At 66.1% G+C, this 21628-nt stretch overlaps 1 protein-coding gene across 7 annotated transcripts in view; it reads left to right on the top strand.

The window, feature by feature from the left end:
• ARHGEF10L (Rho guanine nucleotide exchange factor 10 like) overlaps positions 1 to 21628 on the top strand; it is a 148074-nt gene that overhangs the window by 96454 nt on the left and 29992 nt on the right. For all 7 annotated transcript variants that reach the window (XM_070077039.1, XM_070077038.1, XM_070077040.1 and 4 more), the window contains 7 exons: positions 3757 to 3902; positions 5836 to 6017; positions 9238 to 9353; positions 9555 to 9682; positions 10710 to 10810; positions 16470 to 16591; positions 21142 to 21228. In XM_070077039.1, the coding sequence (XP_069933140.1) occupies positions 3757 to 3902; positions 5836 to 6017; positions 9238 to 9353; positions 9555 to 9682; positions 10710 to 10810; positions 16470 to 16591; positions 21142 to 21228 (882 nt within the window). The remainder of the gene's footprint in view (positions 1 to 3756; positions 3903 to 5835; positions 6018 to 9237; positions 9354 to 9554; positions 9683 to 10709; positions 10811 to 16469; positions 16592 to 21141; positions 21229 to 21628) is intronic.

Below are 21628 nucleotides of genomic sequence, written 5' to 3'. Positions count from 1 at the left end.
GAGGAAAAGGCTCTAGGCCACCTGTGACCACCACGCTGGCCTTAGCGCTTGGGCAGCTCCTCCCCTCCCTGCCTTTAGCTCTTTCCTGTGACCAAGGCTTCCCTGTCCGTGCACCTGTGCAGCCGCAACGGGAAAAGCCGTCTGTTCTCCTCCGGCGTGTGCCCGTGGGGACCTGGGCAGCGCATGTGCTGGGCCCTGGCTTGAGGTGAGGGGCACCCTTTTGAGGTCCAGCAGGGACGGACCGCTTGAGCCTCAGTTTCCCCAGCTGTCAAGTGAGGATCGAGCTGGATGCACGTGGCGTGAGGGGTGTGGTGGCCGCCCACCGCGCCTGCCCCGCCAGGGCCCTCCCTGGACCTCACGGCCATTTGGAGAGCCATACACTGGTTTCCCTCCCGCCGTCACCCAGGAAGAAGCGGAAACGAAACTGGGTGTGGCCGAGAGGGAACCGGTGCCCACTCTTCAAAACAGCCGACTCAGGCGTCTTCCAGGGACATTTGTGCAACGCTGCGTTTTCCTTCTGCTCCTTAGAAATCTGTCTGGGAGGCCGGGAGGGGCTGCTGGCAGGGACTTTCCTCCTCCCAGCTCTGCCGCGGTGCCCTGCTGTCCTCGGAGGCCGAGGCATGGTGGTGCAGGGCCGGCTTCAGCAGCCATGGGGGGCCTGGGGAGACCCCAAGAGCGCCTGGGGGTCGGAAACACATTGTGTGCCAGCTGCACAGTGCGGGGGACGCGGCTCTGCCCTGTCCGTCAGCTGGCAGTGGCCCTCTGCCGGTCACTTCACCCCTGCATCGATTGAGTGAGCGGAGCACCATTGAGCGCCCCTTGGGGCCTGGCACACGGCGGGCACCGGGTGCCGCGTGGACTCGTGGTTGTGCATGGACCTGAGGGGCACAGAGCTCTGGCGAGTGACGGATCCTCTCGGGGTGCTCTGGGGTGACCTGACCTTTCCCTGGCCAGAAGGGAGCAGAAGCGGGAGTCTGATGGGCCTCGTCGGGGTCACGGTCATGAGAGTGAACTTTGCCGAGCAGTCCCGCTCCCTGATAGGAACACAGACATTTCCCCGGGGGTCTGGCAGCCCGAGGTCAGCAAAAGTCTGCTCCGATGCTTGGGCTCCAGAGTCTGGCTTCCCGGAGTGGGGTGTGGCTGACCGGCGGAGCTGGTCTGAGCCAGTACCGAGACGGGCAAGAGGTGGGGCTGGGCACGGCCAGGGACCACTTCCAGGCCAGGCCCCTGCTGAGGCTGTGCCCCCCCCCTTGGTGAAGGCTGCCATGGGTGGCAGTCACAGGACAGCAGCTGTCCGTGGAGTCCTGCTGTGTGCCACACCCAGGACGTGCGCTTAGCAGGCCCTGGACCTGGCTTAACCCTCTGTGTGGCATCTTGACAGTTTTAATGTGTGTGTGTGTTTTTTTTTTAAAGATTTATTTATTTACCTGAAGGAGTTACAGAGAGAGGAGAGGCAGAGAGGGAGAGAAAGAGGTCTTGCATCCGATGGGTCACTCCCCAATTGGCTGCAACGGCCAGAGCTGCCGATCAGAAGCCAGGAGCCAGGAGCTTCTTCCAGGTCTCCCACGTGGGTACAGTGGCCCAAGCACTTGGGCCATCTTCCACTGCTTTCCCAGGCCACAGCAGAGACCTGGATTGGAAGCGGAGCAGCCGGGTCTCGAACCAGCGGCCATATGTGATGCTGGCGCTTTAGGCGAGGGCGTTAACCCGCACTGTGCCACATCGCTGGCCCCACTTTTTTTTTTTTTTTTTTAAGATTTATTTATTTATTTCAAAGGCAGAATGACTGAGAGAGAGGGGCCAGTGCTGTGGCATAGCAGGTAAAGCTGGTGCCTGCAGCGCTGGCATCCCATTTGGGTGCTGGTGCGAATCCTGGCTGCTCCACTTCTGATCCAGCTCCCTGCTAATGAGCCTGGGAAAGCAGCAGAAGATGGCCCAACTACCTGGGCCCCTGCACCCACGTGGGAGACCTGCATGAAGCTCAAATCTCCTGGCTTTGGATCGGCTCAGATCTGGCTGTTTTAGCCTTTGGGGAGTGAACCAGCAGATGGAAGACCTCTCTCTCTGCCTCTGCCTCTCTGTAACTCTGCTTTCTTTTCTCTTTCTTTCTCTCTCTTTCTTTCTTTCTAAGATTTAATTTATTTATTTGAAAGTCAGTGTTACACGGAGAGAGAGAAAGAGTGGCAGAGAGAGAGAGAAGTGTCTTCCATCTGCTGGTTCACTCCCCAATTGGCCGCAATGGCCGGAGCTGCACCGATCTGGAGCCAGAAGCCAGAAGCCTCCTCCAGGTCTCCCACGCAGGTGCAGGGGCTCAAGGACTTGGGCCATAGCAGAGAGCTGGATCGGAAGTGGAGCAGCCGGGTCTCGAACCCGCACCCATATAGGATGCTGGCGCTTCAGGCGAGGGCGTTAACCTGCTGCGCCACAGTGTCGGCCCCTACCTCTCAAATGAATAAATAAATAATTTTTAAAGAGTGACAGAGAAAGAGGAGCCCGCACTGTGGCGTAGCAGGTTAAGCTGCCACCTGTAGTGCTGGCATTACATATGGGCACCAGTTCGTGTCTCAGCTGCTCTACTTCCTATCCAGCTCCCTGCTAAGGTGCCTGGGACAGCAGTGGAAGATGGCCCAAGTGCTTGAGTCCAGGCATTAATGTGGGAGACCCGAAGAAGCTCCTGGCTTCAGTCTGGCCCAGCTTTGACCATTGTGGTCATTTGGGGAGTGAACTAGTGGATTGAAGACCTCTGTCTCTCTCCCTCTTTTTTTTTTTTTTTCTTTTGACAGGCAGAGTGGACAGCGAGAGGAGAGACAGAGAGAAAGGTCTTCCTTTGCCGTTGGTTCACTCTCCAATGGCTACCGCGGCCAGTGCACCGCGCTGATCCGATGGCAGGAGCCAGGTGCTTCTCCTGGTCTCCCATGGGGTGCAGGACCCAAGGACTTGGGCCATCCTCCACTGCACTCGCGGGCCACAGCAGAGAGCTGGCCTGGAAGAGGGGCAACCGGGACAGAATCCGGGGCCCCGACCGGGACTAGAACCCGGTGTGCCGGCGCCGCTAGGCGGAGGATTAGCCTAGTGAGCCGCGGCGCCAGCCTCTCTCCCTCTTTTTGTAACTTTGTCTTTCAAACAAACAAACAAATCTTAAAAAAAAAAAAAAAAAAAAGGGAGCTTCCATCTCCTGGTTCACTCCTCAAATGCCTGCAGCTGGGCCAGGCGAAAGCCAGGAGCCAGGAGCTCCTTCTGAGTCTCCCACGTGGGTGCAGGGCCCAAGTGCTCTGCCATCCTCCGCTGCTGTCCCGGGTGCATTAGCAGGGAGCTGGACTGGAAGCAGAGCAGCCGGGACTGGGACAGGCTGTGCTGTGTGAGATGCCGGTGTCGCACACGGCGGCGTAGCCCGGCCCTGTGCTAACTTTCCATCAGGAGCCCGTGTCTCCCTGTCGCACCGGGCTCTGTGAACGAGGTGGCCAGTCTGTCCCCTGTGTGCTACCCTGTGGGATTGGGTGCTGGAGGTTATTGTCCCCCCAACCTGTGGAAGCTGAGCCTCACGTAGGTGATGTGGGTGAGGTGAAGGGTCGAGGGTCAGAGGTCCTCTCTGTGACTCCCGGGCTGGTGCAGGATCGCTGTGGTGCGGCTGCTGGCTGCAGGGCCCGGCTCGTGCGTGGGCAGGCGGCCAGGGCCCTCGGCTCCGCTCGGCGTGGCCCGTGAGGCTGCCTGCCTGGCTGCGTTGCCGCAGTTGACCTGCCCTCTCTCCTCCCCCAGCTGTTGACCTCAGGCCAGCGGCAGCTGCTCCTGTGCGAGACGCTGACGGAGACGGTGTACGGGGACCGCGGGCAGCTGATCAAGTCCAAGGAGCGCAGGGTCTTCCTGCTCAATGACATGCTGGTCTGCGCCAACATCAACTTCAAGTGAGCAGGCCCCGCCCCCAGAACCCCGCCCCCACCCCACCCCACCCCGCCTTCCTCACTGCCCCTTCCACCTGCTCCCAGTGCAGGGCAGGAGTCACAGGGCAGCTCCCGCTGTGGGCCAACGGCAGGGCATTACCCAGGGGTCTCTTGCACAGGGGGTGACCCAGCAGCCTCTGAGCCTTTGACCGCTTTGAAATAGAAGGTTCCTCCCGGTGTCCACTCCAGACCCCTGCTCCTCCCACTCGGGCCGTGTCTCCCCTCCCGGGGTGCCCGGCATCTTCTGTCTGTAGAGCCTGGCGTCCTGGTTCCGGGCTGGAGGTTGTGCTGATGTGCAGAGCCCGGATGCCAGGCTGTGCCGGGGAGAGCGGGGCCCAGAGCTGGGGGCCACTGCCTGGACTCGGGCCTGGGCACTGGGGCGGCACAGAGGCTAAGACGTAGATCGGAGTTCAGGTTCACACGGCCAGCGGTCACAGGGCCACGAGCCGGGCCCCCTGCCCTGCAGTTCCTCGGTGTCCCCGTGTGTCCCGTAGGTGCCAGGGATGCCAGACCCCTCCCCGAATGCTTCCTGACCCGTACCGTGACCTTTGCAGCCGGCTCCACGGGAGATACTGCTCCCAGGACCCGCGGCCCAGCACCCGGAGCCACCCCAGAGGGAGCGCTGTCCCGAGTGTTAGTCCAGCCGGGCCCGCCCACCGCGGGGCTGAGGGGTGCACGTGGAGCCTCGTTTGGGCTCTGCAGCCAGGGTCAGCTCGTGCGTCTCTGCGCTGGCCGTGCTGATTTCAGGGCGCTCTGTGGTTCCGGAACCCCCATCCTAGCAGGGGAGCAGCTGGGCCCTCGGCACTCACCACCGAGTCTGTCCCCAGCCCCTCCCCTCTGCAGGAGCCCGTGTCATGGGGTGCGGGCAGTGCTCACGGCTGACTCACTCCCTCATTCCTTGGCTCAGTCATTCATTCAGGTGCTATGGTTCTTTTAAGACTTGATTGATTGATTGATTGATTGATAGGGCAAATTGAGAGGGACAGGCAGAGAGACCTTCCCTTTGCTGGTTCACTCCCCAGATGGCCACAGCTCTAGGGCTGGGCCAGGCCAAAGCCAGGAGCCAGGAGCCAGGAGCTGCGTCCAGGTCTCCCACATGGGTGGCAGGGGCCCCAGCACTCGGGCCGTCCCCCGCTGCCTTCCTGGGTGCATGAGCAGGCAGCTGGGTCAGAAACCGAGCAGCTGGGACTTGCAGTGCACTCATGTGGGATGCCGGCGTCCCAGGCCGCGTGCAGCACCAGCTGTGATTCTTCAGTCCCGTCTACGCCCTGGGCCCTGGGCAGGTGCCGGGGCTGCGACGGACACCCTGTCTGCCCTCACGTGGTGCAGGGGCTAGCGTGCAGTGCCGGGTGGGGCGTCCGTGGCCCAGTTTGGGGGAGTTCAGCGTGGGGGACAGGGGCTGAGCATCCTCACCTGGCGTCCTCACCTGGCAGAGCGGTGGGGAGGTTGAGGTGGCGCAGGCCCAGCCCGGGGAGGAGACGCTTCCTCTGTGCCGAACCCTCTGCCCACGCCCGTTGCCACGGCTCCCCCGGAGCTGTCCCTCCTCGCGCCCCGATGCCCCGCCCAGCGGCCTCAGCCCGCGTGGATGTGGCTTGGCCCCCGTGACAGCCTTGTTTCTTGTCTTTCCCCAGGCCTGCCCATCACAGGTAGGTGGTTGTGGGGCTCGGGCCGTGTGATTCTGGCTCTGGGGCCGGGCCTGGGCACGTGGGTGCTTCCGCCCCGGCGAGGGCTCCGCTCGGCTCCGGCTTGGTGTGGCCTGAGGCCTCGTGCTTGGGCTGCGGGGGTCGGCCTGGCTGAGCTGGCGTGTGGCGTGCCGTGCGGAGCGCGCGCTCCGGGCTGGCCCTGGGCGGCGGGCGGGCGGCCGGCTCTGTGGGACTCGTCCTCTCTGTCCACCTAGGGGCCAGTTGGAGATCAGCAGCCTGGTGCCCCTGGGGCCCAAGTACGTGGTGAAGTGGAACACGGCGCTGCCCCAGGTGCAGGTGGTGGAGGTGGGCCAGGAGGGCGGCGCCTACGACAAGGACAATGTCCTCATCCAGCACGCCGGAGCCAAGAAGGCGCCCCCCGCGGGGCAGGCCCAGAGTGAGTGCCCGCCCTCCCCGCCCCGTCTCACCTGTGTGCAAGCCCCGCCCCCACCCCATCTCACTGTGTGTGCAAACCCCGCCCCCCCTGCCATGGGGCAGACCCAGAGTGAGTGCCTGCCCCGTCTCCCCTGGGACATGCACAGCCTCATCTCACTGTGTGTGCAAACCCCGCCCCCCGCGGGGCAGGCCCAGAGTGAGTGCCTGCCCTCCCCGCCCCGTCTCACCTGTGTGCACACCCCGCCCCCACCCATCTCACTGTGTGTGCAAACCCTGCTCCTTACCCCCCCCCCACCACAGGGCAGGCCCAGAGTGAGTGCCCACCCTCCCCGCCCTGTCTCACCTGTGTATGCAAACCCCGCCCCCACCCCATCTCACTGTGTGTGCAAACCCCCCCCCCCCACCATGGGGCAGGCCCAGAGTGAGTGCCCGCCCTGCCCCCTGCCCCATCTCACCTGTGTGCACACCCGGCCCCCACCCCATCTCATTGTGTGTGCAAACCCCACCCCCCGCCAAGGGGCAGGCCCAGAGTGAGTGCCCGCCCTCCCCCCTGCCCCGTCTCACCTGTGTGCACACCCAACCCCCACCCCATCTCATTGTGTGTGCAAACCCCGCTCCTCACCCCCCACCCTGCCATGGGGCAGGCCCAGAGTGAGTGCCCGCCCCATCTCCCCTGGGACACGCACAGCCCTTTCTCACTGTGTGTGCACACCCTGCTCCCTCCCCCCACACCACGGGGCAGGCCAGAGTGAGTGCCGGCCCTGTCTTACCTCGTCTCCCTGTGTGTCTACACCTGTCCCTGTCTCAAATTGGGACACACATGGCACACGGGTCCCCGTGCCCTCCCAGCATGCCTTTGGGCGCCTGCCTGCTCAGGCAGCGGTCTCCTCCCTGTTCTCCCCCTTGCACAGTGGGGGCCCAGGAGACTCCCACCCTGTCCCCTCAGCCCTCAGGGACCCCCTGGGGACATCTGGCTCTGCCTGGGCCCCATGCCCAGTCCTGAGTGTACCCCTGTGACTCCGTGGACAGTGAGGGAGAGGGGACGGCGTCCCTGTGTCAGTGTGGACAGTGAGGGGACGGCGTCCCTGTGTCAGGGTGGACAGTGAGGGGACAGCGTCCCTGTGTCAGGGTGGACAGTGAGGGGACGGCATCCGACAGTGAGCTGCCCCCGAGTCAGGGTGGCCTTGCCTGCCGTCTGTCTTTGCCGGGCCATCGCCGCCTGGCATCTACCAAGCCCGGAGCTGTGTCATTTGCCTCCAGGGCTCTCAGGATCGGGGCCGCGGGCGTGTCCTGGGGGCGCCCTGCCTGCCTCCGGCCCCGCCCCTCTGCCCGCCTGTGCCCGTTGCTGTGTGGTTTGCTCCCTCTCGGCTCCCTGGGCACTTCCTCAGGGCGGCCCTCTCTGAGGACTGCCCGTGGCCCCGCCCACAGCCCGGGGGTGGGGGGCGTCCTCCGAGCAGGAAGCCTAGAATCGCAGCGCTGGCAGAACGCACGGCTGTGCCCAGAGGCGCCTGCCCCCCCCCCCCCGCCCCGCGGAAGGAAGGCCCTGGGGTTTCACTTCCCCTCCCCCCGCTGCCCTGTCCGCTGCTGGACCCCGGATTGCCACACGGGCTGGGAATCCCAAGGGAGCCATTGCACCAGCTCCTCTCGCCCGTGGGGCTGGGCCAGTTGCAGGTGCCGGCTCTGTCCCCAGGCCAGAGAGGCGGGCAGAGCTAGGAGGCCCCTCTGCCCCTTGGCTCCCGCGGGCGGCCCCTTCAGCCCTCACCTGACTCCATCTCTCCCTCCCTGCGCGTGGGCGCTCGCCCTGGGACTCTCGCCCTGGGACCCTCCTCCTGTGTACTGGTTTGTCTCTGCTGCATCCCCAGAAGTGGAGTCCTTGCTACCAGGCCCCCTTAATTTAAAAAAAAAGTATTTTTTAAAAATTATTTATTTATTTGAAAGGCAGAGTCAGAGAGAGAGAGAGAGAGAGAGAACGTGGAGCCTGCTCCCATCTCGAGGTCCCTCCCCAAGTGTTGGAAATGGCTGCGGCTGTCGGGCTGAAGCCAGGAGCCCCGAACCCCCTCCCCGTCTCCCGCGTGGGTGCAGGCGCCCACTTCCCTGGGCCGCGCTCCACTGCTTTCCCAGGAGCCTTAGCGGGGAGCTGAATCGGGAGGGGAGCAGATGGTACTCACCCTCACCGGCCTTGGCCTCGCAGCGGCCGCCCCGCCACGCCCACTCTGGGGAGGGGAGAGATGCCGCCCGGCGGGCCGGGGTGCGTTCTTGGCACACGGCTGCACTGTACCCGCCACACCTGCAGATCTGCGGCGCCTGCAGCCTGCAGCCTTTGAACAACCACAAAAGCAACAATGCAGGACCCAAGTGGAGCAAACCTCAGCCATCAAATGATAAAATGCAAACAAGCAGCGTTAGCGCAGCACGGTGGGGTGGGGGGCGTGCCTGGGCCGTGGGACGCCCTGCAGTGGGCTGCCTCTCCCAGTCGCCCCCCCATCCGGGTCTCTGCAGAGGGCTGTGAGGGCCACATCGCATCCCCAAGCCCGCACCGCGCCTTGTGCCCTGCCTGGTCGCACCGCACCGCGGAAGGCGGCTCCACAGCTGGGCAGTCGGTGACTCAGGCGTGCGCGCGTGTTTGAGGTGCTCACCTCAAGAGAGCCCCAGCGCTCTGCGCCCCCAAGACCCCTGCTGGAGGGGCCGCAGCCCAGACTCCCGCGTGGCAGCCAAGGTGCCCAGGTCCCGGCTTCTGTCTTCATCAGAGACCTCCTCGCGGCCACCGCTGTCTCCCCGCCCTGACACCTTTCTCCCAGCACCTTTGCCGTCTGCCGAAGGTCACTTCCTTCCTCGCTCTCCTCCCGGGGGCCCGGCCTGTCTTGTTTGCCGCTGCCTCTCTAACACACGGAGCCGGGGCTCAGCAGGCCAGAGCAGCTTGCTGGTCGGGGGCTGCCTCAAGCCACAGTGCCTTTGCCCACCGCCGGGCACAGCCGGCCTCCTCCAACCCTTTACGCAGACTGACCGTGGGCGGATCCCAGGTGCCAGACTTTACCTGTGGGCAGAGCTGTCTCCCTGGCTGCACTGGCAGCTCCGGCAGGGCGAGAGCCTGGAAACCTCTCTTCTGGACCCCAGAGCCGTAAGCGCCAGGGCGCCGGCTCTTAGTCTTTGCTGGGAGAGGTGCTGGCTTCTTGCGCGTGCCTTCCCCGCCGCCTGGCTGAGCTGGGTCTCTTCTCCGCCAGACAAGGTGTACCTCGGCCCCCCACGCCTCTTCCAGGAGCTGCAGGACCTGCAGAAGGACCTGGCCGTGGTGGAGCAGATCACACTGCTCGTCAGCACGCTGCACGGCACCTACCAGGTACGCGCTCCCTCGGCGCCCGGGCTGAGCCTGCCCGGCAGAGGAGCCCTGGAGGAGGGGCCGGCCCCGCCTGCGCAGGAGAGCATCGCCTCGCGGGTCCAGGACTCCTGCCGGCCCCCCTCCCTGGCCGTCGTGACTGCTGAGGGCTCCGGGGAGCCGGCGTGGGTGTGGTGACCTCCTTCCCGGCCTCCCCGATCCTAGAACCTGAACATGACCGTGGCTCAAGACTGGTGCCTGGCCCTGCAGAGGCTGCTACGGGTGAAGGAGGAGGAGATCCACTCGGCCAACAAGTGCCGCCTCCGGCTGCTGCTCCCGGGGAAGCCGGACAAGTGAGGGGCGCGGGGTGGGGGGGGCTGGCAGGGCCCTGCGGGTCGTGCCCGGGACACACCTGGGGCATTGTGGGTGCTGGGGAAGTGCTTGCCGAGTGAGCCAGTGGACGAAGGCCTGAGTCAGAGCCCAGGTGGGCCGGTGCTGGGTTCGGATTCTCCCACACTGCTGCTGCCGGCCCCCCCCCCCCGGCCCTGAGTCTGCGTGATGCCCTGGTCTCCTCTCTGTGAGGTCAGCCTCACCCCTCCCCCAACTCCCCCAGCTACTTGGCTGGGAGGGGCGGGGGAGGTACCCGTAGGGTGGGTCCCATTGTCGCCATTTACAGATGTGGAGGGCGAGCCTCTGGGTTCTGGTGGGCTTGGACCCGGAGGCTGGGCTGTGTTGTGGTGGTGGGGGTCATGGCCCAGGTGCTGGCCTCTAGGATGGGGCAGGTGGGGACTGAGCGTTCCCAGGTGATGGCTGCGTCAGAGGCAGGACGTGGGTCCAGGAGGGGTGTCAGCCTTGGGCTGTAGCCCGGGCTTGCACTCCCCGGCCCCTGCCGGCCCCTCTGGCACACCCCATTCTCCCTGTGCACCTCTGGGGGTCAGGGACGCCACCCTGCCTGCCTCCCAGGGGCCTGGGCTGGCCCACGGGGGAGAAGCGGCCCCAGAGGACTGAGGTGTGGGGACAGCGTGGTGACAGCAGCCACCTCGCGCTGCCCTGTGCCCGCGCTAAAGCCCCCTCCTTTGTCTCTTGGTTCCCCTGCACGTCCGCTCCGCAAGCGTGCACGGAGCAGCTGGCCTGAGCCAGGTGTGGGAACCGCCCCGCGCCAGGCCCTGCCTCCCTCCGGCTGGCCCGGGGTCACAACCTGCAACCTGCAGAGGCTCTGCGCGGGGGCCTGGCTGGGGCGTGGGGGGAGGCAGCCCCCACGGGGGCCTGAGCTGTGTCTGGCCCCTGAGCAGAGCTTCCTCTGCGTCCCGGGCGCGTGGGTCAGAGCAGGAGCTGGGGGGCTGCCGGGGGCTCGGGCCACCCTGGGCTTTCTCGCTGCAGGTCCGGCCGCCCCATCAGCTTCATGGTGGTCTTCATCACCCCCAACCCCCTGAGCAAGATCTCCTGGGTCAACAGGCTGCACCTGGCCAAGATCGGGCTCCGTGAGTACGGCCCCGGGGAGGGCGCCTGGGGCGGGGGGCGCGGAGTTCCGGGTCCTGACCACCTTGTGCTTGGCCACCTGGCCTAAGTCACTTCCTCTCTCAGCCTCGGTTTCCCCATCTGTGAAGGCAGTGACTGCTGGGGCCCTGGGGACGGGAGGGCGGTGGAGGCCTCGGCTCTGGTGTTCCTGGCGTGGGCGAAGGTGGTGATGACGACATAAAATCCAAGGGTGCGACGGGCGCACACCTGTGCCGCTTTTAAAGGGTAGAGTGTGGGCTCACCTGATCATCCCTCTGGGGAGCTGACCGAGCTGACCCCCAGCCAAAAACCCCTCGGTGGTCTCTCCTCCTGGGCACCCCATAATAGCAGAAGCCTCCCCGAGGCTTTGTGTGTGGCAGACCCTCCTCTGAGTAGCTGGCACCCGTAGTCCTCAGGGGGAGGTCGGCTGTGAACGCCCAGAGAGGTGCAGTGACCGCCCGAGGCCACACAGCAGGAAGGTGCCACCGCGGGACTCTCGTGCCGGGTGGCCCCTGAGCGTCCTGCTCCCGGGGGCGGTGAGGGTGGCCTCTCCACCAGCCACACTCGCGGCGGCCTCCCTTGTCCTTGCTTTGCCCGGGAGAGTTCGTGTCCTTGCCGGCCAGAGCCGGGACAGAGGCCCTTTGTCTTGGATTTGTTTACTTTTCTGCTTTGGTTTCCGGTGTGATGGCATCGCAGAGATTTTTTTCCAACAGATTTTACAAACATTTCTGGAAAGAAGTCAGGACTCTAGCCCCAGCTTTTTATTGTTTTAAAACACCCCAAAACAACCCTGTTTACTGCGCCTCTGATTTTAGGCGAGAGAAGGGGCAATGCCAGCAGCCGGGGACCCCTGTTCTTAAGGCAGCTATGCTTGTTAGGGGGCAGCTCCACGGGAGCCGTGCGGGTGGCCTGGGCGTCTCCGAGCACGGGCTGCCCCCGAGTGGCCTCTGCGACGGGGCCGGGTGGAGCCGTGCAGACGTGCAGGCTCCGGCAGCAGGTGCAAAGGGCCTGAGGCGGGGAGAGGACGCCCAGCGTGGCCGGAGCTGCAGAACGCAGGGGCGGGGATGGGGGTCGGGGTGCAGGGTCTCCGAGGGCGGGGGGGAGGCCGCGAGGGGGAGCCCGGGAGTCCAGAGTCACAGTCGGGCGTTCTGCCTGTTGGGGAGGGCGGGGAGGGGGGAGCACAGGTGTGCAGCAGGCAGGCGCGGGGACCAGAAGTTTCTACCCAGCGCGTCCCCTCTGGGATCTGGTGTCGCCCAGGCCTCTGCTGCAGGTTTCCCGGGGACCAGGAGGCCTTTAGGGGGTAGGGGGAGGTCCCTTGGAAAGTTGGGGGTTCCTGGAACCCTCAGAAGGGCCCAGGCAGCTTCCCCAGCGGCCAGCCCGGGTCTGTTCCCAGTGGGGCTGGAGCCCCGTTTGTGCACTGTTGGGCCCGCAGGTGCTGTGCTGCGTGGGCCTGGTGCTGGAGGGGAGCAGCTGGCCGGTGTGGGTGCCGCCGCCTTATTTCAGCACGGTTTCGCTGCAGCCAGAGTTCAGTGGAGCAGTCGTTTGAATGTTTGAAGGCCCGGTCCCTGGGGCTGAAGTACTTTGTCCCGTTTATTTTGTTGGGGTTTTTTCCCTATCTGCGGTGCCTGTCCCTGTACTATGAACCTGTTAGACGTAGAATATCTAGACACATTCACCAAGGGTCTTGGCCTTTTTCTCCTGGGCCTTCCTCCCTCCCTGGCCACCGCGCGCCAGGATCACAATCCACTACAGACTGAACAGGAGGGGCGTGGGGTGCGGAGCCTGGGGAGTGTATCTGGGGTCTGTCTGCCCCTCGGAAGGGCCGGGCGTCCTGGAAACCTGGGGGAGAGCAGGGCCCCTGCCGAGCGTGTGGTCCTGGGGAGGGCCGGGCGGCCCCCGAGCTCAGCTGGACAAGATCTCGTGGCGTTGGGGCTCTCGGGTCCGAGAGGAGGTGCGGGCCGACCCCAGCACCGCCCGCCGCGGGGCCGGGCTGCCAGCTTCAGGGGCCAGCGCTCGGCAGACTGTCCAACCTCGGCTCGCCTGGGAACTTCCACCAGAAAACAGGCCTCGTGGTGGGCCAGGGTGTGTGTGTGAGTGTGTATGTGTGAGAGTGTGGATATGTGTGTGTATGTGTGTGTGTCTGAGTGTGGGTATGTGTGTGTATGTGTGTGTCTGAGTGTGTGTGTGTCTGAGTGTGGGTGTATGTGTGAATGAGTGTATGAGTATGGGTGTGTGTGTGTGAATGTGAGCATGTATGTGTGTGAGTGTGTATATGTGTGAATGAGTGCATGTATGGGTGTGTGTATATGAATGTGTATGTGTGTGTAAATGTGTGTGTATTTGTGAGTGTGTATGTGCGAGTGTGAGTACGTATGTGTGAAGGTGTGAGTGTGTATGTGTGTGTGTCTGAGTGTGGGTGTATATGTGTGAATGAGTGAGTATGGGTGTGAGTGCCTGTGTATGTGTGAGTGTACATGTGTGTGTATGTGTGTGTGAGTGTGTCTGTGAGTGTGAGATTAGCAGCCCCAGGTCACACACAGGCTGGTGCGCAGGGCCCAGGACTCCCCCCACCCCTCTGGAGTCCGGGTCTTCAGAGCAGAGAGAAGGGCTGCAGACCCGAGCCCCGGGAGGAGGGGGTGGGGCTGGGGCTCGCTGGCCTCCCCTCCTGACCCCCCCTCCTGGCTCTCAGAGCCCAGCACCCCCAGCCCCTCCCGCTCTTCCTGGGAGGGGCGCATCCACACAGCCCAGACCTGGACCCCCTGCCGCGTCCCGTGTGGTTTAAGTCCCCCCTCGGTCGCCATGGTAACCCCAGTGTCCCCCAGGTGGCGGTGCCAGCTCCCGGCTCCCGACCGCCCAGGGTCTGTGCCGAGCGCATCCTCAGCCTCCCCCCTGTAGCCTGCACAGCCGGGCCCGCGGTTTGTGCCTGCGTCTTCCTGCCGAAGCCGGCGCCGGGACGTGGGCGGCTCTGCTCTCCAGGAGCAGGGCCGGGGCGTGGCCTCCCTGATGGCTGTGGCCAGCAGCGCCTCCATGGCGCCGGGGAGCTGGGAGCAGGGCTTGAGGTGGCCTGGGGTTTGGGAGGCCGGAGAAGAACAGCAGGACCCAGCACGGGGACCGCGGTGACAGCTGAGACGGGCGCTGGGGCTGAGCACAGCGCGGCGGGGGGGTGGGCCGGCCCCGCAGCGTTCACAGCCCGCGCTGTTTGCCGAGTGCCTTGCGTGTGCTAGGCGTTCTGCCACGTGCATCTCTGTCCCTCTGTTTCTAGGTGAAGCGGACTCAGAGAGGTTAGGCACCCGGCCCTGGGTCGCACAGCGAGCTGGAGGCCGAGCTGGGGTTTGCCTGCGACCCTTCTGGTGGATTGGGGGGATTGTTCCGAGTGCTGGGGAGGGGGCTGCCCACCCTGGAGCTGCCCCCATACCCCGGAGGGTGCTCTCCAGGCCGGTGGGTGCTGCTGGCAAACCCAGTCGGGTGCTGAATGAGCCCCCAGTTAACAGCAGTCGGGAGCCCGGCTTTGCGGCCGCTGCGGGTGCTTGCGTCACTCACCCCAGCGGCCTTCCCCGGTCTTGGCCGCTCTGGCTTTGCGCGGGGAGCAGGGCAGTGGCAGGAGGGGCAGAGGGAGGGCAGAGCCTGGTAGCAGCGCCCCCTTGTGGCCTGCAGCCCCGCCTGCTCCTGGAGGCCACCTCCGCGGGAGGAGGGAACCCGGGGGTGGAGACCCTGGCAGAGGCCAGGGGTCTGCGTGGTTCCCAGTGCCTGAGAGCAAGGACAGCCTGTCACACCGGGCCCATGTCTTGGCTATGCGGGGGCCCGTCCAGGAGGCAGCCAGGTGAGCCCCACCCCCCGGGGACACCGGCGCCGGCTGTGCAGGGGCAGGGGCTAGTCTCTGTGGCCTCCGCTCTTCCTTCGGCTTCCCTGGCGCTGCCGCCGTGGGGCAGCATGGGAATGGGCGCGCCCACTCCCGCGGACGGGCGCACCTGCCACGTGTGAACTGTGACGTGCGGTGACAGCACCGCCGTCCTGGGCCCCAGCTGTCCTTGCCCGATGGTGCCCGCCAGGTTGGTGGCAAGGACGCTTCCTATGACCATTCCAAGGCTCAGTGGGATGGAGGACCCAACGGGAAACACCCCCAGGCCCGTGTAGGGACTGAATCCCGGCTCGGTGACCTGGGTGTGATGCGGCCTGGGTCCCGGTCTGGCTCCGGCGCCTGCTGTCCCCGTGACCTGGTCCGGCTCGTAGTCTCAGCGCCAGCCTCACCATCTGAGGCTTCTCTCCGTGCTCAGGGTTAGTGAGGAGAGTCGAGGGGGGGCTCTGCCGCCTGCGGGGGTGCCGGGGCTGGGGCGTGTGGAGCGGTGGCTCCGGGGCACCCGCCTGGCGCCAGCCGCACTCAGGTGCCCTCCGTGTCTGCAGGGGACTCGTTCCCGACCCCCGCAGGTGCTCCGGGCCTGTGTGGAGCGTGGCATCGTGTTCGCACAGAGCCCACGCGCACTCCCCAGTCCTCCGTGCCGCCCCTGGTAACCTGGGGTCCCTGGCAGAGCCACGAGAACAGTGCCACGGGGAGGGAGGCGGGAAAGCTCTGCCCCGTTCAGTCCAGATGCAGCTCTCAAGTGTTTCTGATCCGCAGTCGCTGCCTCTGTGCGCGGAGCTGCCCGCGTGACCAAGGAAGGGCGCCTCGGCGGGAGGGGCCTCGGGGCGGGTGGGGCTGAGTCTCGCCTCCCCCCAGCCTGTGCACCTCGGCGGGAGGGGCCTCTGGGACAGGTGGGGCCGAGTCTCGCCTCCCCCCAGCCTGTGCGCCTCGGCGGGAGGGGCCTCTGGAGCGGGTGGGGCCGAGTCTCGCCTCCCCCCAGCCTGTGCGCCAGGTCGGGTGCCGGGGCTCACGGGGACAAAGGCCCCTGCCGACCACACCTTAGAACCTAGGGACGTGGAATCAGACCCCAAACAAGTACGCCGAAGGCTGTTGGGGAAGTGAAAGGGGGTCTCCCTTAGAGCCGCTGGTCAGGGAGGGCTTCTCGGAGGAGGACTTTGAGCGGAGCTTGGACCTCAGGAGCTGCTGCGGAGAGTGAGGTCTAGCAGGGGCTCTTAGCCGGTGGCCTCCTGGGTCTGTGTGTGACAGGTCCCCGGAGGCAGGCGGCTTCTTTAGCTCCAGGGTGGGGGGGAGGCAGGGGGTGACTCTTCCTCCTCCCCACATCGTCACCATCCGGGCAGCACGAGCATGTTGGCGCCTCCCCGGGCCCCGTGCACCTCCCGCTCTGGAACGTTCACTCAGGGCCACGGGGGGCTGGGGCTCGTTAGCGTCTGAGCCTTGAGGCCCCTTCACGCCCATCATCGTGTCCCCTCTCACACCCACCGCAGGGCGAAGAGTCCCCTTTTTGTAATGAAGAAACAGGCTCAGCGTTGGGGTGTTGTGCACAGGACGGCCAGCAGGGGGCGGGGCAGGGCGAGCAGGAACTCCAGCCTTGGGGCTCCCGACTCCCTGCTGGGACCCACACCTCGTCCACGTCCACGTCCACGTCCACAGAACGGAGCTGGGCTTCCTCTCAGCTGGCTGAGCCAGGCCTGGCCCGTGCTGGCTCCCCTGGGCCCGGGGGCTGCCCACTGCCCTGCTGGCCCGGGACTCTGAGCAGCTTCCCTCTGCCCCCTTCTCTCCCGCAGGGGAGGAGAACCAGCCGGGCTGGCTGTGTCCGGACGAGGACAAGAAGAGCAAAGCCCCGTTCTGGTGCCCGATCCTGGCCTGCTGCGTCCCCGCCTTCTCCTCCCGGGCCCTGAGCCTGCAGGTGAGCGGACCTCAGAGGTGGGGGCGCTCGCGGCAGGGCCGCCCTCAACTCCGGCTCCAGCTGCGGGCGTCTGAGCCTCTGCCGCTCCAGGAGTCGGGTTTCCGGCAGGACGGGGGTGCGTGGCCCCGGGGGCAAGTGAGTGGAAAATCCCTTCATTTTGCATAACAGCGGTGATCTCCTCTGCTGATGGCCCGGCCCCAGCCTGTGCTGGCGTGGCGGCTGTGCCAGGCGTCGTGGCCTGGACTCTTGCTGGTGCCGCCAGGTGGGAGCTGGCTGAGCGCGGGGCCGCCCTCACTGGGGGTGCTGTCTGCTCCCCGGTGCCTGTCCCGCCCTTTGTGAATATTTGTGAGCACAGGTCCCTCTCAGATTAGGAAGCTGAGGCCTGGCCGGGAGGTGTGGTTTCCAACAACCACGCAGCCGGGAGGGGGCCCAGCCGGGAGGGGGTGCAGCCAGGAGGGGGCGCAGCTGGGAGGGGGCGCAGCCGGGAGGGGGCGGCCCCGGCCTTAGGAGCTTGCCCTGCTTGGTCACAGCTCCCGGGGTTTTTTTATTTTTATGCACGCTCACCGTGCATTCAGCGGTGACCCAGACGCCGAGGCCCCGGCCTCCTAAGAAAGCGGCAGAGAGCGGCTGTGAGGCAGACAGTGGCTCAGTGATGCAGCACGTCCTTAGGGGGGGGCCCAGGCTGGGGAGTTCCAGGAGGGCCTCTTGGAGGAGGTGACGTTGAAACCCAAGCCCGATTGGCAGGCAGCATCCAGCCCCATGAGGGCCCGAGGAGCCGCAGCCAGGACGCCCTGTGTGGTTGCCGCTCACCGGCTGAAGGGTGGGCGGGGGTCATCTTCCCTGGGACAGGGGACCCTGGACTGGCTCTCTTGCGCCATCCTGTGGCGGACAGCAGAAGGGCAAGTGGGTGTGCGAGCCCAGGAAGCGGTTCCCGCGATAACTGACCCGCTCCCGCAGCAGCCGTGGCCAAGGCCCTCGTGACCTCACCGTCACCGCCTCATGCTGCGGCAATGGCAGGGAAATTTCCACGGCGGGGCCGCCGTGCCAGGCTGGGTCGAGGTCAGATTTCACACTGGGTGGAGCGGAGCCCTGGTCTGACTTTGTTTTGGCTTCCGGCTGTTCCGTGGGATGGAGCCTTGGACAGACGGGGCGGGATGGCTTCCGAGGGGCCGTTCGGAGCTCGGCGCGGGTCCTGCTGGACACAGGGGCCCTGGTGCAGGCAAAGGCGCCGGCTGGGACCGGGGGAAGGACCAGGCCTCACCTGGTGCAGAATGGAAGCCCTGAGGTCCCGATGATCACGATGAACGCAGGACTGGGACGGAGCTGTTCCCCGCAGGGGCGCAGCCACACACCCTCCGCCGGCACACGCGCGGTCTGACTGCTTGGTCCGGTGGACAGAAGGCCGGGCACGCGAGAGGCCCGTGGGCCAGCGCGCAGGCTGGGCTCTGTCTGTGTTTAAACTTCAGGCACTGCTCACGTGGTCGCTTTCGCATCAGCTCTGATTTTGGAAGTTTCCTGTGAGTGGTTCCCGGGTGCCCACTCATGTTTCCGCGTGAGCCGAGTGCCCTGCCCCCTCGCCTTGGCCCCAGCCCCGTGGTGGGGGAGGGGAGATGGGGACGCACGGGGGCTGTGTGAGTCAGGGCAGCGCTGGCTGAGCTGCTGACAGCGGGTGCCCAAGGTGGGGTCACCGTGGACCTTGGGGTGGAGGCCAGAGGCTGTGGAGAGAGGATTGTTAGGGTCCACCCGGCCTTCACGGAACCCGGGGGGAGGCTGACCCCGGGCTGATTCTGGTGGGGAATGGGGGTCCCTGTGTTCCCAGGGCCTTGGGTCTCCTGGGCACACAGGACCCTGACCCAGCCTTGATAGGTGGGCCCTGGTTGCTGGTGTCACAGGCAGGTGGCCCCAGGTGGTGATGTCATAGCAGGTGGGCTCGGGTGGTGACGTCACAGGCAGGTGGCCCTGGTGGTGACATCACTGGCTGCCTGCTGCCTCCAGGGCCTCCCTGAGAGAGCCCCTCCCCCAGGGTGGTGCTGTTGGCTCCCTCGCCCCTAGGAGATGAGGGCCCGTGCGTCCCCCATTTGGAGCTGTCTGGGCCCACGCAGTCTCCTGAGCAGCTCCGTGTGCCGGCGAGGGGACCGTGAGCGCCCCCCTGTGTGTAATGGGCCTGCAGAGCCCCGGGGGGCTGCCCCCTGCCTGGGCAGCCGCGTTTGTGGGGTCCGAGCTGCCCTTCCCGCTGTGCCCACGCCTGCCTCCCACCCCAGCCGACAGATGCGCCCCATCAGCGCTGTGCCAGCTGTCAGATGACAAGAGTCTTGGAGAGCCAGGGCCTTGTGCAATCACTGTGGGAACAGATGTGAGCGCGTGGGCCGCCGCCTCGCCTCCCCCAGCCCCCCGCTGTCTCCGTGGGCAGCCAGAACCTAGCTGCTTCTCCGGGGAGGGCTGGGGCTCGCTGGGGAATGGCTGGCTCCCACCCCCAACCTGGTGGGAACTGCGCGTTTGCCGGTTGGGTGAGGGTGTGTGTGGCTGTGCCCCTCCAGGGAACAAAGGAACGCGGGGGCCACGGGTGGGAGGCGGGAGCAGGTCTCTGTGCGTGCTGACCGGTGGCCCCTGCCCGCACCGAGCCACCCCAGGCCTGTGACTCACAGGGGAGGCGTCGAGTGGGAGCCACCTGCCCCGGCCGGACCCCAGCCCCGCAGGTCCTGCTGTGTGACGTCAGGAACACTTCTCAGGCCTGGCGCGTCCCAGCTGTGTCTCCGGGGGGTGATCCCAGGGCCTCTCTGAGGGGGGTCACCGTGAGGATGAAGCCATCCTGTTGAGCCAGTGCCAAGCCCGCTGCGCAGGGTGCGTGCCGGGTTCAGGAGCTGGGAGCAAGCGTCCCAGAGCATGTCAGAGCTCGGGGAGGGGCCAGGGGGTCCGTGTGGGCCTTCCCTGGTGGCCTAACGTTGCGATGCGCGGCCCCAGTGGAGAGGCCAGTCCTGGAGGGGCCACCGGTGGGCAAGGGGCGGGCTCGGCACACACCCAACCCCAGGGGACGAGGGGGTCTCCCGGCCCGCCTGGGGGCCAGGTGGGGGCGCTGCTGGCTCTGAGGCTCTGGTAAGCACCAGCTACGCCAGGGGAGGGAGCAGCCAGGCTCCCAGGGCGGCCTCCCTCCTGACCTTGGCCTCTGAGCAGGAGCTGCTGCCGGTCCCGCCGGTGTAGCCTCCGCCCGGCAGCGTGGCTGCGGCCTCTCTGAGGGACAGGCTGTCCCCAGAAGCCCCTGCCTCCAGGGCTGCCCCCCAGCAGGTGCCCCGCCCCATGCTAAGGGCTTCCGCCTGCCCGCCGCAGTCCCCGTGACCGACTGAGGAGGTGCCGGGGCCCCGGCTGTGTCGACAGGGCGGTCCCCGAGCTGGGCTTGGTGCCCGGCTATGCTGCATCCGGGGCTCTGCCTTTCCCCGGCCTCCTGCCCCCACCCCTGCTCTGCGCGGCCCGCCTGGCTGCCTGGCGTGGGCGAGACTTCGCGGGCCAGGGAAGGAGCCCGCCGAGGAGCCCTTTGGGTTCTTGGCATCCTCTTGGTCGGGCTCTGTTGATTCAGCAGACATCCAGGCCCACTGGGGTTGCCATGGAAATGCCCGAGCCAGGGCTGCCCGCGGTGGCCCCCTCCCTCCTCATGGTGGCCGCCAGGAGGCACCAGGCCTGGGGAGCCCTCCTGCTCGGAGCACGGGGAGCCCAAATTCCAGCCCCGACCCTGGCACTAACTTGCTGTGTGGCCCTAGGCCAGTCCCAGGGTTGGCCACTGCTACAGGAAGAGGCTGAGGGTACTCCGTGCACCCCCTCCCCACCCCACGGTGGTGGTGGTGGGGATTTTGTTAGAATGTTCCTGCAGGGCCAGCCTGCTGAGGCCATCAGCACCAGCAGAGGGCAGCACGTGCCTAGGAAAGGGCCTTGAGCCGGCTCCATGCCCCTCCTGCCCTGTCACGCTCTGTCCCCTGGCCAGAGGGACGGGCAGGCCAGGTGGAGCGAGGAAATGGGCCTCTGAGAAGCCACCCCGTGTGGGGTTCAGGGCAGCAGGTGCAGGAGGAGGAGCCAGCAGCTACTGACTCTTGGTGACATCCGGAGACAAGATGGAGCCCCTGGACCTGCGTGCAGGCCTCACCAGCTGCCCAGTCCCTGGCCCTGAAGGGCTCAGGTGCAGAGAGGGTCTGCTGAGTGGGGCAGGGTGTGGAGGAACGCAGGGGGGAGGCAGGTGCAGGGCGGGTCCTGTCACTCGCCGCTCCGTGGCCCGGGGCAGTCCCCTCTGTGGACCCTGTTTGCTCTGTGTAGGAAGGGGGTGGGCATTAGTGTTTGCAGCAAACCTGGAGGAGCCTGGTTTGGGAGACCCTGGGCTGATAGAGAGCCTCGCTCAGGCTCCTTCTAGCCAGAAAGTTCTCAGAGAGCGACGATCAAACAGGAGTGTTGGGAGCTGGCTGGAGGCCCGGGCCCCACCCGCAGGGCTTCTCGTCCTGGGAGCTGGAACATTCGCGTCTCGGCACCTGAACGACTAACCGCACAGGCGCGTCTGTCTGTCTCTGCAGCTCGGGGCCCTGGTCCACAGTCCTGTCAGCTGTCCCCTGCTTGGCTTCTCCGCGGTCAGCACCTCCCTTCCACAGGGCTACCTCTGGGTGAGTGACCCCCACGCCCACACCACGCCACGCCCACACCCAGCCGGGGATTCTGGCCTCGCGCGGGAGCAGGGCAGGGGGCACCTGTCCCAGGCAGCTTCATCCTGCAGGGTCTCCCTGGGAAACTCAGGGTGGGAAGTCACCGCCTCATGGGGGCAGCAGAGCCAGGGAGGGGATGAGAGGGCGTGCCTCCTGCACGTGGCCGGGGTGCTGGGAGGGGCATGAGCGGGTGGGTGGGTCACAGGGGTCGGGTTGCTAATGCCCACCTCCTGCAGAGATTCCCCACTTTTTAACCAGCCCCCTCTCCCCAAGATCCTACCGGGCTGGCTTTATTCAAATGAGATGTCCCTGCCCCGCCCCCAGCCCACCCCCGCCCTCCTGGCCCTGGGGTTCCAGCCTC

This window comes from Oryctolagus cuniculus, chromosome 7 (genome assembly GCF_964237555.1).
Source record: "Oryctolagus cuniculus chromosome 7, mOryCun1.1, whole genome shotgun sequence".
NCBI lineage: Eukaryota > Metazoa > Chordata > Mammalia > Lagomorpha > Leporidae > Oryctolagus > Oryctolagus cuniculus.
Note: the sequence above shows the minus strand (reverse complement) of the source record. Positions and strands in the feature narration are given on the sequence as shown.